This window comes from Patagioenas fasciata, chromosome 12 (assembly GCF_037038585.1).
Source record: "Patagioenas fasciata isolate bPatFas1 chromosome 12, bPatFas1.hap1, whole genome shotgun sequence".
Lineage (NCBI taxonomy): Eukaryota > Metazoa > Chordata > Aves > Columbiformes > Columbidae > Patagioenas > Patagioenas fasciata.
The window spans coordinates 8,179,304-8,197,489 of NC_092531.1; the positions used below are offsets into that span (position 1 = coordinate 8,179,304).

At 42.4% G+C, this 18,186-nt stretch overlaps 1 protein-coding gene across 2 annotated transcripts in view; it reads left to right on the top strand.

Moving 5' to 3' along the window:
• Positions 1-15,479, top strand: part of PSTPIP1 (proline-serine-threonine phosphatase interacting protein 1) — a 46,745-nt gene extending 31,266 nt beyond the window's left edge. The window contains exons 7-15 of one of the 2 annotated variants that reach the window (XM_065847493.2): positions 399-497; positions 2,238-2,283; positions 3,127-3,206; positions 5,793-5,891; positions 6,524-6,620; positions 9,629-9,713; positions 11,254-11,312; positions 11,970-12,070; positions 13,977-15,479. In XM_065847493.2, the coding sequence (XP_065703565.1) occupies positions 399-497; positions 2,238-2,283; positions 3,127-3,206; positions 5,793-5,891; positions 6,524-6,620; positions 9,629-9,713; positions 11,254-11,312; positions 11,970-12,070; positions 13,977-14,108 (798 nt within the window). In that variant the 3' untranslated portion in view covers positions 14,109-15,479. The remainder of the gene's footprint in view (positions 1-398; positions 498-2,237; positions 2,284-3,126; positions 3,207-5,792; positions 5,892-6,523; positions 6,621-9,628; positions 9,714-11,253; positions 11,313-11,969; positions 12,071-13,976) is intronic. The other variant, XM_065847494.2, reaches the window with a different exon arrangement.
• The last annotated feature ends 2,707 nt before the right edge of the window (positions 15,480-18,186 follow it).

The window sequence follows — 18,186 nt, forward strand, 5'->3', positions numbered from 1 at the left end:
GCAAGAGGATGTGATTCCTGCTACAAAGGAGCAGCTGATCTTCCCTGCTGCACTCACTGAAGAGTCCCCAAAACAAATACTCACAGTTAATGTGGGATGAACAATGCCCCAGGTCAAACAGGATTTCATTCTTTCTAGGCATGGATGCTTATAGGAGCAAATGTAATTTTTCAGTCTGTGTAAATACGTTTTTAAAAACAGCGAGGGAATCTTGTAAATAGGAGGAAACCTCTCCAACTGGAAAGCCTGCAGATACAGGAACTGTAGGCAGCTGGTTTTGGGTACTGATCTGGTCCCTGAGCCCATAAAAACCAGAAAATGCCTAGAATATCACGCTAGAGACAACCCAGCCTTGTTCCCTAACCCAAACCCTCACATCTGATTACATTTCAATACAGTCAAAGAAGACCTATGAACAGAAGTGCAAGGAAGCGGATGAAGCCGAGCAGTTCTTTGAACGGACAAGTGCTTCAGGCAACCAAAAGCAAACAGAAAAGGTACCTCAGACGACATTGCTATTTAGAGAGAAAACTGGTTTTTTCCTTTTCAAGGTACACAAGAATACAATTGAACAACCCACTCTACGGGATGCCAGGGGCTGCTTTCCCTTCTAATTTAAAACAAAAGCACCTTCCCAATGAGGTCTTCCTTCACAAACTCCTTTGGTAACAGTGATATTGTTCCGCAATAGGCAAAAGGTTTTTTAAAAGGCTAGAAAGGGACTAAGTTATCTAATTAATTTATCCCAGGCTATGATCTAATTGCTCTATGAATCCTGAAGGGAAACTGAATGAGATTTCTTTCCAAAATTATTCACAAAAAAAGAAACAAGTCAGGAGTATGGTATGCCGTTAGGTTTGCCTTTTGGTCGCTTACATTTAGTAGGTATAGTATCTTACATTAAAATGCATATTTTTCCTCAACATTTTTCTCCTTATGGTTAGTTTAATTTCAAGTAAATTTACAAACTCAAAAATAAATCATTGGAAATTAAGGCACTGCAGTCCTTCATTGCATCGTCTTGATACTTGTAGCTGACAATTCACTAACTTTTAATGGGAACATTTTACAGCAGAACAGATGGAGAAACAAAATAAACCAACTCCCTTTGGCTCGATAAAAATCAGTGCAGTGTAAGCAAAAAGGATCAAAAATCATCTCAAGGAGCGGGGAGATGAAGACTCTAAAATCAGCATCAGAACTTTACGTTTATTTCCAGCATTTGCTAGTCTTTGATGAGCAAAACCTTCCAAGCTTGGCTGTAAAGGGGATGAAATCCTGGCCCTACAGAAATGATGCCAGAACTCTTAGTGGCATCAAAATCTGACCCAGATCCTTGCACGCAGGAGGATCCCAGGGTGTTTCTTGGCTGTTCCTTCTCCACACACGCCAGCACATCTGAAATGCGCAAAGGCGTCGCACAAGGAACGTGTCAGCTGCTCAGTTCTGCCCAGCACTTGCAAACAGTTTGGGCTGGGAAGCAAGTAAGAATGAATCTTATGTTCCCAGCTTACTATAGATTTTCCAGCCAGCTGTGATGAGGAATATGGTCATAAGAACCCCCACCTGAGCCTTGTCTTGAATGGAAGAATGTGTTACGCTGATGTCTAGAGCCGGGCATTAATGTACTGTCATCACCATCTGTGCAGAAAGATCTGGGAGTACAGAGCTGTCAATAATAGCTGTATTTTCATTTGTGAAAAGCTGCAGGTTTTTTACAAAAAATTCTACTTACAGTGAATTTTGCTTTTAGGCTTTGAGTTGTTATGGGAAATAATCTGGCATTTGCAAAGTATTTTAAAGGCTGTGTTCTTTTCATCTGAGTATTAAATGAGGAGCTTGGAAGATGAAGAATTTTAACTGCCATTTATTTCTGCTTATAAACATCTATTAGAAAAGCACATCAAACACTTGAGAAAAACAACTCGGCCAGCAGACACAAGCTTCAGGCTGGATCACGCTCGCACTGAGCTCCTATGGCAGGGATGTCTGAATGGAAAAATGGAAATTGCCAGATTTCCCTTGAAGTCAGTGGACCCATGGCTGTGTCTGTGAAATTCTGGTCCCTTCCCCATAGCACACATTCAGGCCTGTGCACAAAGGCAGGATAGCGAAAAAGTGTTTGCAAGTTTGAGCCTTTTCCCTAAAAGGTAAAAGGAACAAGCAGAAAAAAAAACGTGGCAGAAGAAAAACATAAGGTCAGAAATTAATTTGGGGTGTTTCTTTTCCTGTTGCAGAGTCAGAACAAAGCCAAGCAATGCAGAGAAGCAGCAAGAGAAGCAGGTGATGCTCTGTTTGCAAATGAACCAAGATTTTTCTCAGCAAACATCTACCAGCACATGGATTTTGATAGAACACCATCTAAACCACGCAGGCTGGCTGTTTGCAGTCAGGTTTCTGAAAGTCACCTATCCAAAGATTAACAAAGAAGCTTCTGAAGAATGGCAACCTGATAGTCATCTACTTCTTCTTTTCTTTGTGGAAATGCGAGTCTCCTGCCCTCATTAAAGAGGTTATAGGTGATCTCCTCAGGGACTTCACCCAGGAAAGCTCTTCTTGTAGCAAGTTTGAAAGCGCAAAAGAATGACATTCAAATTGCCCCCAGCCCACCCAAAGCAGATAGACAGTCCCCAGGTATGCCGACACGAGCATGGTAGCATTCTCCAGCCAGAAATATCGCGTATGTCCACAAGGCCACGCCTGCAGGCATCTGAGCTGGTACATGAGTTCAGACCTGTCCCTCACTGCTCATGTGAAAGCTTGCACTAAATTCCATGGCGTACGTGGCTGGCTCAGCACAGAACAAGCCTAAGGATGCTCAGTGCCCCAGCACTCTGGCCAAGGTCCAGGCTCTTCATCTCTGATTTGCATTATCCCTACTGTAAAGTTTATAGACTATCAGCAAACCACCCTTTCTATAGTATAAAGTTGCAAAGCAAACAAACAAACCAAACGCAAAAATATCCTTACAACCCACCAGTTTCAAGCTCACACATTCTTGTGATACTTTAGGAAACCACTGGCCTAAAGTATTCAGAACCACAGCAGTCCTAATAGGAAGAAAAAGAGGAAGCCTGTATGATTTCCTAACTGTTTGGTTTCTATTATGTGTGCCTGTGTTTACAGAGAACATGTACAAACAGAACATTGAGCAGCTGGATAAGGTCAGGACAGAGTGGGAACAGGAACATATCAAAACCTGCGAGGTAAACATTGACTTTTGCAGTGATATATTTGTGTGCTCTTTATTTTATCCTACTTGCAGATATCAGTCTAAGACCTCAGATGCTGTCCCAAGGGTTTTGCTGTTTGCTTTATGTGGAGTCCCAGTAGATGTCTTTGTGAAAATACTGCAGAAACTAGAGTTGATTTAGACATAGCTGCTGGCTGTCTCGCTTACACTCTCCTTGCTTGTTCAGCATATGTTTGTAATTATAAAGGAGGGGAATAAGTGCAGAGGTGTGAGAAGAAGAGCAATATGTGAACTGGTACAATCTATCTGCAAGTGGTTGTTGCCAGTTTTTACCCATAACTTAACATAAGAATATACTAATTCTAGTGATGAACTATCACAGCCAAGATACGGTGGTTTCTCAAATAATTGCTTTGTGACAAAATCTAATTTCAGTAGAAAACAAACAAAAATGTAGACACGAAAATTCATTTTTAGTTTATAAAATGAATTCCAAAATTGAAACAAGAATTCGATTAATCTATTAAAAATGAATAAACAAAAGATTCCCTTTAGATTGTGTTTTGCAAGAGGCTTCCAGAATGGCTTCTTGTTCTAATGCAGGAAAGGTTCTGTTTGTTTGTTCTTAATGGAGATTAAAAATACAATTTTCTTGCTAAACTAAAAAAGCATGTAGCATAGCATTTTGAGGGCAAAGATACCCAGGCCACTCTGAATCCTTATTTTACATAGCACTTTATATTCACCTGCAAGAATATTTGTCCTCTGCCATGGAATAGTCTTGCAGTTGACAGTGGTGGGTAGGAAAGCCTCTTATTTCCATTTTGCTGAGGATGGACAAGGAGATTTGCATTTGGCTAGTAAGATCTGCACAACAATGACAGGAACCCGTTGACACCCAAGTCAGCTACACATTGGGTCATATTAACCCTTCAAATCCATTTGACCATCTGCTGAAGTATGATTTTGATATGTTTACTTGTTGCAGGCCTTATTTCCACATAAAATAAAGTGCCAGGAACACAGCTTTCCAGTTCTCTACCTCCTCTTAAACATTCCCTATCTGGAAGGACTGGAAAGTCCCATGGCTGGCACAGCAGACTTCCCATTGAAATTGTGCCAAGCCTTAATTTTCCCAAGATGCACATTCTCCTTCATCTTAAAAAGCCAACAAACTAAGCATTCCACAACCTAAACCACTTAATTTCTCCCATATGGCTAAATTCTGAATAGCCCACAGAGCTTGTGGCCTGCCCGCTGCTTAATTCAAACAACCATGCATAACGGAAGGGCATCTTTGCACCTTCTTTGAAAAGCGCTTGCAGACAGAAGAACTGATAGATTTTTTTGAGGCATTTTAAACTAGTAACTAGTACAAAAGCGTCGTCACAGGGGCTGTGCCATGCTCCTTGGCATGAGATGCCCAGGTCCACTAGAAGTCTGTTGCACAAACCGACGGGGCACAAGGGACACGCCTAACACAACACCCAGAGGACTTTGCAAAGGGCTTGACAAGCCCAGCATCACCACACTTCCCTCTTTGAGAGCTGCATTTTCCAACAGGACACCATTTACATGGAAAATTCCCAGTCAGCTCTCATGTTATTCCAGCAGCCCCTGAGGAGCTATAGGCTGCAGCCGTAGGCTTTTTGTTCGGAATAGATATCGAAATACTCATTCTCCATCCTTCAGCTTCTCTTAAAAGCTTTTTCTCTCAGAAAGTGGTCCCAATGCCAGCTGACTCCCTTGACAGACTTTTTTCCATGACGGTGATATTAGATGGCAGGCAGCATACCCAGCTGAATGTTCTGCTGAATATTGTATACATTTGTGGTGTTCTGGACATAATTACTAGCAAATGGAGATGGAAACAGATGGCTGGAAGCATCTGAGCTTTTCACACCTCATAGAAAACCAAAAATTGATGTTCTACTTATAACCGTACAACTTAGAGATCTGAGCGGTATTTTGTCTTTTTAAAAGTTTTTGAAGAAAGAGTTTATCTGCCTCTTCCCCCAGCTTGGTTCACACTTCTCCTCTCTTCCCCCCCTCATTCTTCCCAAGCTGTGCAACAACATGAGAAAAATCAGACAGATGAAGAAAGGGAGTAAGCTCTGAAGAAAGAAAAATGCCATCTCATTACCATGAAAATAACCTTAGACATGAACAGAGAGCCTCAAATATTTTCAGAGATGGATATTTTTGGTCCTACCTCTAACATAAATACAACCTTTCATGACAGTACTCCACTGATCTGTTAAATGTCAGCCTTTCAGTGTGATGGGCAGACAGGACCCTGACTCTGAAATTCTTGGCAGTGGAGGTAGCCGTCAAATTCAGATACTGATTCCTTTCTCCTGCTTTACTTTTGTCTATAAAACATTATTTCAATTTGGCGCAATCAGTTTAAACAAATCCTTAAGCACAAACAAGTAGACTTAGTTTCACTGGTAGCTGAAAAGATGTCCTTTACAAAGGATCCCTCTGAACAGTTTGCAGGCATATGAACTTGGCACAGAGAAGCCGCAGGCCTGCCACTGCCTGCGATGCAAATAAATAACTACCATGAGGCAATATCACTTCTCCTCTTTGGCTTTAGGTCTTCCAGCTCCAGGAGTGTGATCGCATCACCATCCTCCGCAACTCGCTGTGGGTTCACTGCAACCAGCTCTCCATGCAGTGTGTGAAGGATGACGAGGTGAGGGCACCTGCCAAGCAGCTTCACGTGCAGAGGAGAAGCAGGAGTGCTCTAACAACGCGCTCTTCTCTGCACGTGCTGGCTCCAGTGAATGAATGGGCTGTTGTGTGTGTTCAGGGAGGAGGGAATATTCTTAATCTATCCCTTGAGCTGTAAACCAGACACATGCCTGGATGTAGACAGTCTATGTCACACTTGGTGACACTTACACATCTCCTCCCCTTAGTTTGTTGGTGAACACTTCCAGCTACCAGAGTGCTCAGTTGAGTATATTTGGGCTCAGGCACAACATGCAGAAAGGCATCCAGTCACTACCTCAAATTTGGAAAACAAAAAGAATTACACTAGTGTTGACTTCGAATGGTTGTTTCCTGCTATTAGTTTCTTTATTGCATCTAAAAGCCCTGGATTGCCTTCATCCTCCTCTCTTTAAAGAATAGCCAGAGCACAAATAAACAATTGTGTTTGCAAGAATGTTTGTACAGGGGACAGGCCAAAGATCCATCCAGGTCAGACAGTACCATGTACAAAGTGTCTCTTAATGGGAAATATACTAGAAGAGCATTAATTGTTAATTCGATGTGAAATGTCAAAAATTAAATTAAATTAAATTATTGAATTCTGTTTTGTAGCTGTACGAAGAGGTTCGGGTAAGCTTGGAGGACTGCGTGGTAGAGTCAGACATAGACTACTTCATTAAGACTAAAATGACAGGAACACAACCTCCAGGTAATTATTGCTATTGGTCTTGTCAGATGAGTCACCCATTAGGCTGAGCAGCAGTTGTGCACTGCACGTCCTTCCGAGGGGGAGGCAGCTGGAGGAGTTTCTGCTCTGGCTGCTCATTCCTCCCCGCCGCGGCTGCTGCCCCCTCGCTGCGCTGCCATCGCTCCTTGGACTGCACTGTAAGTGCGATGGCTGAGTGATCCACATTAAAAATAAACCCCCAAAAAGGAAAAACAGAATTGACACTGCTAAGGAGGTGGCAACCTGCCTTGCAGAGATGGCAACCTCAATTTCCTGCAGTGGTGACAAGTCAGAGCCGACTTAATCAGGTAACTGTACGCAGGTGTTCCCTTGACAGAGATGTTGCCTCCTCATTGGCAACACAGAGAAGACCAGACTTTGTATTCTGTTTTATTCCACGTGCCCAATGGACAATAACATCTTTTTTCCTCTTGGGAAGTTGTTGCTCTAAGGGCAAGACTCTAGCTGGGGGAAATTTTGAACGAAATTGGCTTTGCTCCAGCATGCAGAAGCAATGTAAGGTTCACAGACTGCCCATTAAAGCCAAAGCAGCCTGTTCTCCAATTTAAGTGAGCAAAAACTCTGGGCTGAAATGGAGACTGGGAAAGCAAGAGCTAAGAGCAAGTTGTAAAACGAGAACATACTGCTCCAGGGTAGGAGTTCTCCAAACTGACCACCAGAAGGAGGTTATCTAATGTTTCACATGGCCAAATACAAACCACACCCTCTTACTTCTACATGCAATACAATACAGTTCTAGAAGGAGTGAACGCTTGCACTTGTGTGCAGCTGCTGCAGTAAACAAAGATTTGCAGTTTTTGTAAAAGGAGAGAAAAATCCCTATCTCACCTCTTCATTAGCTGATGATACATATCTATGCTGAAAACATCTCTTCCTCCATTTTTTAAAAAATCTGTGCACAGATACTGTTTCAATTCCACTATCTGCTCTACTACTGCTGCCTCAAAGAGAAAATCCCCTTAGCATGCCCTCAGCAGTAACGACAGAGCTGACTTCATCCAGAGTGGGTAATAAACTACACTGCCACAATACTGATAAAACCTTGCATGCTAAGAATAGTATAGGCGCAAATACCAGCAGTAGGGATGCCCTGTCCCAAGGGATAATCTCATACAGAAGAGTTTACACCCCTCTGATTTCATCGCAGAGCTCAGAGCTGGCAGCAGTTACCCCCAAGGAATCTCCTTCGGCAGAGCCGGATGCTGCCGCTCACTCCGCGCTGAGCTGAGGCCTGTTCTGCACTCAGCCTGTCTGTCATTACACCTATGATGACTAAGAACTGGGATTTGGGACATTTTTTTTAAACTGCTATAGTGATACTGGTGCACTGGATGCCATTTTGCTGCTATAGTTTATTCTTCTTCATATAGGGGATTTAAATTCACCGATATAGGAGCACTTACCAAGAAAAACTACATTTCCCCTGGCACAAGGGAGAACTGTGCCTTACAGCAGCGTGAAACAAGTTCTGAATACTAAGAAATGTGTAATTCTCAGCTAGGGTTTTGCTTTGGGTTTTTTTTTTTTAATATGTGAGATTTCTCATTCTTCAGTTGCCTAGGCAATTTTCTGCAAACACCTCTTGGCTATGTCAGCACTCATTTCTAATAAGAAATAGGTGGGAGAAGCCCTTGAGAGCTTTATGAAAGGCAAAGAAACAACAGACTTGCTTTTCTTTCTTTTTTTTTTTTGCCACCTCTAGAAGGTGACGTGTTCTGGCAGTAACACCCTAGTGTCTCCACAGCTCTGCCTAATGAGTTTGCACAGTAGCATATGGCGAGCTGTTGATCTCTCATTATTTGCAAAATGCAGGAGGAAACCCGCATGTGGTTTTGCATTGTGCAGCAGGAGACCTTCAGCATAACCAAACCTTTTGGTTTCTTGATGCTGTTGCTCACTCCCCTCTTCTACCTAATCTTACAATGTATTATAAACTAGAAACTATACCAAGGTGACAATCTGGAAAGGCAAGCGGAGACCCTTAAATTGCTCCCTAGTTAGTAAAAATCTTATTTGTAAGGATTCTTCACACTTACTAGTTGTACATGCCTGCCCTGTTTGCGATCTTGTCTGACCCGATGTGAGAACGTCAACACAACCTTTAGCCAAAGGTCTTTCTTAATTCGCTGGTATCAGAACTGAGATAACAGGTCATCACAGTCTTCACTTGTGTGTGTTTGACTTGAACGCAGAGAAGACAGAAAAGGTGTGTGGCCACCAGCTCTAAGCAACTACAGTGGGAGCTACAAGATGAAAAATACATAAATCCATCTGTAACTATTTCATCTGTAAAGCTTGACTCTGAAATGGCCTCAATTTCACCCCTAACGACACCATAGGGGAGAATGAAGGAACTGTAACATAACTGTGTTTGAGAGAACAAAAACCAAATATCTCTGGGTAAACAGCAAATCAGCTCTCAGGAGGTGGAGGCAGCGAGACACTCAAGCATAAGCAGAGACCAGGAAATTGCTCATTATTGCTGCTGGCACTAATGTTCAGAAATCTCCCCAGTTCCGACAAAAAGTCCTGATTCAATACATTAAGAAAAAAAGAAACAACCCAAGCTGCAGCCATTTGTATCAAGAACATGGTCCCAGGCTCACAATGACCATGCTCTGCTCCCTTAAATCCTGGGCTTGAAGGCAACAGAGGAAATGATCATGGAGGAAACTGCCTTCTTAATGAGGGTTAGCCACAGCTCTTAGTGCGGTTCTTCAGGACCTTGACTGTGCCCATCTCAGGTCAAGCATGCCTTTCTATCAAGGATGTATCTGCTTATGACCACTTGAACAATTTTTGTCGAGTCCCCAGGTCTCCTCAAGCTGCTCCAGTGACATTACAGGCAGTGCAGACAGGTGCTGTGTTACAGTTTGCTCCAGCAGCCCATGATGGTTGCAGTTACATTCTGGTGTGGAGAAAAAATGTTTTGCCTATTAGAACATCTCATTTTTATTGCCTTGTTTCAGATGCAATTGGATACGAGAACTATTACAGCAGAGAACCAAACAGAAGCAACAGCAGTCCCAGCCAGACTTGTGGAATGATGAAGAGGTGAGTGGCAAACTCTGGTTCTCAGAATAGGTATTTCTCTGTATAAACAGCAATGTAAGACGACATGAAACAGGACCTGGAAAGTTATTACTTCCTTCATTGCAGCAAGAGGCAGCTAAGTATTAATAAATACAACCTGACAGAAGAAGTAAACCTATTAAAACCAGACTCAGGGTAATTTTGCCATGGCCTAGTGGGAAGAGAGACGGGACGAGTTCATAACACAATTAGTTGGCCAGCAATGGAGAGCACTCACTGATTTCCTCTTTCCTAGTGAGTCATGGCACACAGCAACAAAACCGCTTTGTTCAGGGGAGGGCAAAGGTGACTCAGGCTGGGAGGCAAGGCTGGGAGAGCCGTCTTTCTCAGCAGTACCTGCTGGCTTACTGCACCGCCCAGCTGAGCACAACAAAAAGCCGTTCTCTGAATCTAGACCTAAGGAAAAAAGTACTTAGCAGAATAACTGTGATGATTAGGGAGGCAATTTTTCTTTTTCTGATCCATTTATACTGGTAAATGCTGTAACACGGATGCAGTTATATCAGCAGAAGAGCACAGTAGATCTATTTGTTTAAATATTTTATACTAAAATAGCTATTTCACAATAGGAATGGCATCATATTTAAAGCAGAAGAGCTTTACATTTTGACAAGCCTTATTACATGCCAAAGACAAGGAGCGGGCTGTAATCTCATTTAATACATAGTCCAGGCTTGCTAGTGAGCTGATAAGGTTTATACACAATACTTTATTTTTCAGTCAGAAACCAGATCTTCTATAATAATGAATTCTAATACTGCATTCTATACAGTTACAGAAGACAATTGTACTGGCATTTAGAATACAACCGTGCTCTGCATGGGCAAGCAGCCGAGAGGAACTTAGTCTGAGCTTTTCAGAAACTCTTGAGTTTGGATGGTCATTTTCCAGAAACACTGAGCATTCACCAGCTGAAAAACCAACCCTTTCAGTATGCCTTAAGCATGCAATGCTACTTCTATCTATGCTTGAGAATCCTAACCCATATTCTCACTTTACTTACTCTCCAGTACCCAGCTGTGATATAGAAAATAACTAGGGAGAGATTTTAAAATAATTTAAAAAAAAAGTAATTCACTTAAACTCATAGTTTTTAGAAAGGAGCTCCTTCTACAAGCTCTGCATTTCAAATTGTATCAGACTTTTCCTTAAAGAGATTGTAATCTCTTATAAACCTCTGATAATTCTGATCATATTAATACTGTGAAATAATTAGAGTTTTGCACGATGAGCCTTTGGATCAACAACAAAGTACTACCTGATGCATTTTATGCACAATTTACTGATGGCTGGTGGTTCAGTATTCTGCTGCATTTTAAAAATATATTTTTGGCTGAAGACAAATACATCTACAGCCTAAACGAAAATAGCCAGAGAAGAGGTGACATCTACTCAGTGCTGCAGCAGAAGGAGGGAAGGCTGAGTCAGACAGCAGAGACAAAGGAAGGCTCACACCAGTTCTGTTCACTCATTTTGTCGATTGCTTCTCTTGGTTCTGCAGATTCTCCGGACTACTGCATGGAAGCAGCAAAAACAACACGGGAAGCGCCCCTGCTCCTGGTACGCCTCTTCAGGAAATCAGTTTACCAGATGCAATTGTTTTAGATCACATTGCTAAACTAAGCTTTAACACAGAGAACAAACAATACAGCACATACTTACATGTTGGCAGTCAAGAGTAAGAGTAGTCTGGAAATTAATTCCAGTTTACCTTGGATGTGTATTAAACAAATTTCCCAGTTTAGAGTGCCAAATTATCCATATAATATTCAAAAATCTCTACCTAGGCATAGGGTAACTGTACTTTCAGAACAATACCGTCTGTCTTAAAGAGTTTTCTCCCTATGTGAGCCACTAAACTGCTACAACTTTATACCACCAGTAGCAAATATTTTAAACCAGTTTAATCACAGCATTTCCTTCTTTGGACCATTTGGATTGTGCTTTAGCACAGTAAACATTTCTCCCAACCTGGATGAGGCTAAAGCTAGTTTCTGACCTCCCACAAAGTTCAATGGGTGTATTGTCATCTAATCAATATGACACATATTTTGTGCAAGACTTTACCTACAGTTCACAGCAGCTTTTCTATACATGTACATCTCCAGACAGAGAGAGAACAGAAACTCTTGTATTTGTGAACTCTTGCATATGATCCAATGCATTTGTAAGCAACTGAACTCTCTGTGGTGTCTTTTTTCCCCCACCTCCCCCTAGCAGAGAAAACAGATGGGGTCTATGCATCCATTTTTGTAAATGAACAAGCTGGAATCACATCATCACAGGACTACAGAGTACTTTATGACTACACAGCCCAGGTAATGAAAGGCTTTAAAATAAATATTTCATAGCATCAGATATAAAATAGATGATGTTGATCAAAACATCTTGCAAGTGTTAATTCTGTGAAGGAGGTGCTATCTTCATTTTACTGCCAGATAGAGTTATTGGTCAAGGTTACTTGGGGAGTTATTGGTCAAGGTCGCACAGGGAAGGCAGGAATTGCAGCTGCCAGTTCTTGGCACCCATCACTAGACCATGCTACCTCAAGACAATAACATTTTTTGCAAGTGATTACACATTACTGTAATCACTCCTGAATCAGTGTTGAGCTGTTACAGCAGCCTTCTAGGGACACAGGAGACTGCAAACACAAGGGAAACATAATTTTTTTAGAGGATGATGGCTAAGTATGCAGCACTGTGCATTCTGAACTTACGTCTCTCGTAACATGTTCTCCTAGGGAACATGGCTACAGATTCCTCATGTACGAATGTGACAGATGCTTATCTAGGAGCTTTTCTCCATTTGATCTCATTTATCTTCTGAGGAGTCCTGCTCCAGTTTAACACACTGGCTTCGACTGGGGTGTGCTCCATGCTGGAGAGGCATGAATTCCCTGTACTTCATGTTGCAAGTTGCAGGATCATGGTGGATGTGGTGGATGTGGTCCATGTATCAAAAGACTGCTGTAAAGAGCAGCATCCTTAACTAGGATATTGAACTCATACTGGCTTCAGAGCCATCCAGGCATAGTACCATTAATAAAAGGCTATGAATATTTTGTTATTCAGATGGACTCCAGAACTTCTTGGACTCTTGCTAAACCATTAGCCTCCCCTAATGGGGCTTTCACAGTTTAATTAAGTCAGTGTAAAGGTTCCTTTTAGTAGCTCTAGGAGCAGCATCCAGGAGGTCTTATGTTCAAGTGCAGAGAGACTCTTGCACCAAGGGGCCTGCCATCAATAGCCAACATTGAAAAAATGCTGGCATGTGACAAAATAGCCAGAGAAATTATGAAAACAGAGAAAGGGTTGGAAAGAAGTGTTTTCTCTTAGGTACAGCAGCATTCTGACACCTTTTATTATATGTTGCCTGAAATTTCATCCAAGCACAGCTGAAAGTACCTCACTGTTAAGAGCAGTTCCCCTGAGGAGACTGCTGGATCTCTTTGTCAGATCCTTACCCCAGGACCTGCCTTAAAAATATGACACACACAGATTTCCCATGCTGTTACTTCTTTTAGTATATTGGATATTCAGGTCTCTTGCTTTTTAAATCCATTCTTACCTACTCAGGTACATTGAATTTAGATTTAGCTGATGCATCAAACATATCTCAAAGCCTCTCTTACCCTGTTTTCTATTTTTCTACACTGTGGGTAGCAAAGTGGTTTCCTATGGAAAACAGAACAGCACCACTGAATGGACTGATAGCAGCCTGAGAGCTCAGTGATAGCTTACTGGTAACTAGTCCATTTGTCTTGGAGATAAAAGTCACCCGTCTCAGGAAGAGTCACTGTTCCTCCACTGGTCACCTTTGTTGCATATTCAAAGAATAGAGAGACCTATTTAAGGCCTGGATTAGCAGAGACACTGTTATAATCTCCCTTGGGAATTAAGCTGCATAGGGTTTTATTTAGCAACACCTACAGAGTACAGAAGGGTCACCGTTAGATGGTTTAGGACAGTCATGTTTAACCCTTTCCAGCCTTCCCTAATGATAGAATAGTCAGGTTGCTTAAGAAGAGGGGGAACTTCGGGGATCTTCAGGATTTAGCCAGTTTAGTAAATGCTTAGTCCTTCACTGTCTGGTATTTCAGACTCATTCCCAACCAGAAGGACATTGGCAGATTGCTGATGAAAGGCAGGGTAAAAAGATACATGCTTGTAGTCCTCCTGTGCTCTCAGGTTAATGGCATTTCCTTTCTCTGTCTCCTTTCAGAACATGGATGAACTGGACATCAGTGAAGGAGACATTGTAGCTGTCATTGAAGAAAATGAGGATGGGTGGTGGACAGCAGAGAGGAATGGGCAGCGAGGCTTTGTGCCAGGGTCTTATCTTGAAAAGCTTTGATGAAAAGGCGGCCCAGTCCTCAGACTTTTAATGTATTCTATTACTGAGAACAAACAGCACACAAGGTCTGCTTCAGCTGACCAAGGGCAACCCATAATACTGTCTTCTACAATCACCAGCCAGGAAATAACCAACTGACCATGTTTTCCTCCTTTTTCCTCCTGCCCTATGCCAGCACCCCCTGGCCTACACTGTCTGCAAAAACCATCTGCACCTCAGAGACATCAGGACCTGTGTTTCTCACCACTGTTCTTCCTACCCTCAGCACACTGTGCTGCCAGCGTTGCAAAGGCCGGTGTATCTGGGAGGAAAATCCTGCCCAGAACTTGACTTCTGCACTAAAAAGATCAAGGCAGCATACAGTGTTTCCCCAGGACGGAGGATTGTCTCCAGCCAGGCTGTGAGCCCCCCTTACACTCACAGCAGCTGTGCTCTGTCACGGATCCCCTCCTCTCGCTGCACAGGCCAGGCAAGCGTTTTTGAGAGTGGCAATGGAAGCACACTCCAAAAGCAGATAGCTTTGATGTTTCAGTTTCTTAGCTGTAGAAAGCAAGGAAGAAACTCTCTTAAGTTATTTTTAACAGCCCCCTTTCAAGTTCCCCTTAGAACACATGTGTAACCAGGGAGAAACATGGGGAGCCCTTCACTGTTCTTTATCAGAGTCACTGATGAAAATATGAAAAACAATGAATGCAGCTAGAGAGGAGGACCTGAAGGACTGAGATGCATCAGCAGTAAGAAAACATAAGGCACTTCCCATCAGGGCCATGTTCTAATACCATGAAATCCACGCTATCCACAGCTTCATTTTGTACTGGATTCCAGGGCAGGAAAATATGGACAGACGATGACCCCAAGGCTTGCTTTTGCCTTGGCTGGGTGTTTTCCCTGACACCTCCCTGTGATTTGTCATGTTTAAAACAACAAAAAACAAGGAATAGGCAAAGCCTCCAGCAGTGCGGCACTGCCCTGATCCCTCTCCGCTGAGCGCCAAAGGGCCAGTTACCTCCTCACACAACCTGCACACGCGTGTCGGCAGTGCATTCTCCTCTCAGCTCCTCTGCCCACCTGGCTGATCCTCCCCTCTCCTGCCCACGGGCTTTTCTGTCTCTTAACTGCTATTTACAGCCTCCGTGTCCGTGGGATCGCTGGCATAGACATGTTGTGGTTCCTTTCCAGGCACTTTTAATGTGCTTGTTCTTCAACGAAACCTCTTCAGAGACGGCACGCAGTGCAGGTTCACTATATTTCACAGATTTCAGTTCTACTGGTCTTTCTAGCTTATTTAAGAACATTTCCAACTGCCACTGTATTTACCAAGGGACTGATAGATACTTTCTGCCACTCCTCCCTCTTCAGTATTTTTATGCTATTTCTTGTTTGCCAAGGTTTCAGGTCTTAAAACTGAACCAAGTAAATGAAAATGAATCAAATTGCAACCCAAAAGGCATGAAAGCAGAGAGGAACTGTTAGTTAAGAGACAGCAGGAAAGACAAAGAGGGATTTAGACAGAAGAAAAAGCCATAATGGTCAATGCAATTATTCCTTAAATGAAATAGAATGAAGGTCAGACACATATGCAGTACCTTATTCTAATTTCTTGCATCAAGAATGGAATAAAAATTGCTTCAGGTCCTTTTTCTTTAGTTCCCTGCAGTTCTTCGCACAGGCACACTTGTTCTTCCCACATTTCCTCAAGCTATTATGCAGCACATCTGCATCAGTGCTGAAGGACTCTTAGTACTTTGGATTAGCACAGAAACTGCAGGAACCTGAAGGGCATTTAAGGCACTAGGTTATATGGACAGTAGTGCTCGTTAAGGCTGAGGATGTTAATGACAGGTTTCTGTGACCACGTCCAAACTGAACAGTGATAGAAAACTGGTCCTCAGTAGCCTTCAATTAGCCCATCACATCGTAAATAGTAGCTGTTGAAGACAACTACGACATTGCTCGTTACGTACAGCATGAGAGGAAACCTAAAGTATGAAAGATGTAATGTTTGCTTCTTGAGCACTCAGTCTTCCACAAAGAAAACTGTAATAAACCAGCAAATACTTAAATAAATTTAGGTAGATATTTTGCATATTATCTTAATTAAAGAGAGAGAAAAAAAGCATTGAGATGCCTCTTCTCTAATTACGTGACACACAGATTTTGCCAAGAGTCCGCTCTCCTCCGGGGGCCCAGCCAGGCTCACACAAGACCCTGCAGTACTCAGTCCTGGCTACAGGTCATCTTTGCTTACATGTACCACACAATCTGCATCACGGACAGACAGCCGGGGGAATGGTGACTGCTGGTTTTAGCCCATCAAATAATTTCATATTTTTGCTGTTAAACCCAGGAAACTCTTTTCCTTTCTACTTATCTTTTCTTCTGCCAAGTAAATACTTTTCTAAGTGCAAGAGGCTATAGATATTTGAAAATCTACCCAGTGTCTTAGCATTTGGGTTGCACATGCTTACTCCAGACTCTTCAGGAAATTAAAAAGCAGTAGCAATATTTTCTCATTATTCCTCTGCTTTACATTAAAGAATTTGGCTGATAGGCAGTTATCAAGCCATATCTGGGCAGTTTACCCTATCTGTGTGGCAGCACTTGTCAGAAATAGAACAGAGATAACAAGAAACATCCACACCCTCCGAGTCCACCCACATTTTAAGCGTTATCCCCGCCCCAGCAGTAGGAAAAGCGGGAAGGTCAAACGTAGGTTACTGTCTTAATAATAGTGCCTTAATAACAATGTTTCCTCTCCAGTTAGGTAACACTTCAGCAACAAAACTGACACATTTAAGCAATCACTTAATTTCCAGGTAAAATGGGAAACTGAAATGGGCCATTTCCTGCAGGAGGCATTTTTAAACTAAACTCCAACATTTTAGGCTGAAATTCTTTTTGGATAAGCACTTCTGGTAAGTTCCAACTTTAATTGTGACTACCTTTAGTTGGCAGGGAGGTGCCAAAAAACACGCAGGGGCAAACCAACAGTGGCAAAGTTGCGTGTTTGTCCAGTTAGCTCCTCTTTCATGCGCTCTCACAGAGCGCTTCCTTCCTGACACTGCCAGTGCTCTGGCTCTGAGTGGCTTCACAAGCAAGCAGCTCTTTCCTGAGAACAAGAAAAATGCTTTTACCAGCTGCTCTGCAAGGGGAGAACCCAATTACCCAGCTGTAGCCTGTGGTTAGTATGTATATGCAAACTAAACAGAAGTTACTATAAAGTTACTGAGTGTTTTTTGAGTTAGCACTGCAGGACTTCAGTTTGCACAGCAGACAACAGGTGTTCCATGCTAAACAATTTCAAATCTGTAACTGTTAACTCTAGAAATTTGGCTAGGCCATAAGAAACAGGCATAATCTCTCCATTATATATGAGCAGCAAGATTTGGAGTAATTTCCCTCATAAACCACAGCAGAATAGAAAGGGGCTGAGGTTGACACCTACTACTCTTCTAGATGGCTTTTGGATCTGAGGAACACAGCCATGAGATTGAGATGAGACAGCATAGTGGTAATTTGTTCTATTATTCCTATAACTACAACAATAATTAAAAGGTTGGAAGTAGGCAATCCAGCCCAACAATACCTTTAAATCAGACTCAGATATGCATATTATTATCTTTTACCATGTTATTATTATAAATAGAACAGGAAAATCTGTTTAAAAATAACATTTAACCACCATCAAGCATATACAATTAGGAAATATCTACAGCAGCAGCATGAGGCCCATCTCTGAACAGAATACACTTCAGTTGCTGCATGTGGCACTAAGAGCCCACAAGGCAGTAGTAAAACTTGGCCAAACAACGCAGCATCAGACTAGAAACAAACCCAGGAGACCCAGCTCTTGGACAGCCAGCACAGTCAGTGCTTAACCACAAAGAAAGGCCAAGCTCACAGGTCTGTTGCTGGCTTCTAGCAGTTTGTACATCTAGTCAGCCGAAAGGAAGAAATCAACCACTTTACAGCTCAGGAGTTCGGAACAGCAGGAACATTGTGGCTGCTCAAGGTCTGAAAGGTTTGCTACCTCCTTGAAGACCCTGGCTTGAACTCTATATTAGGAATAACCCCAGCA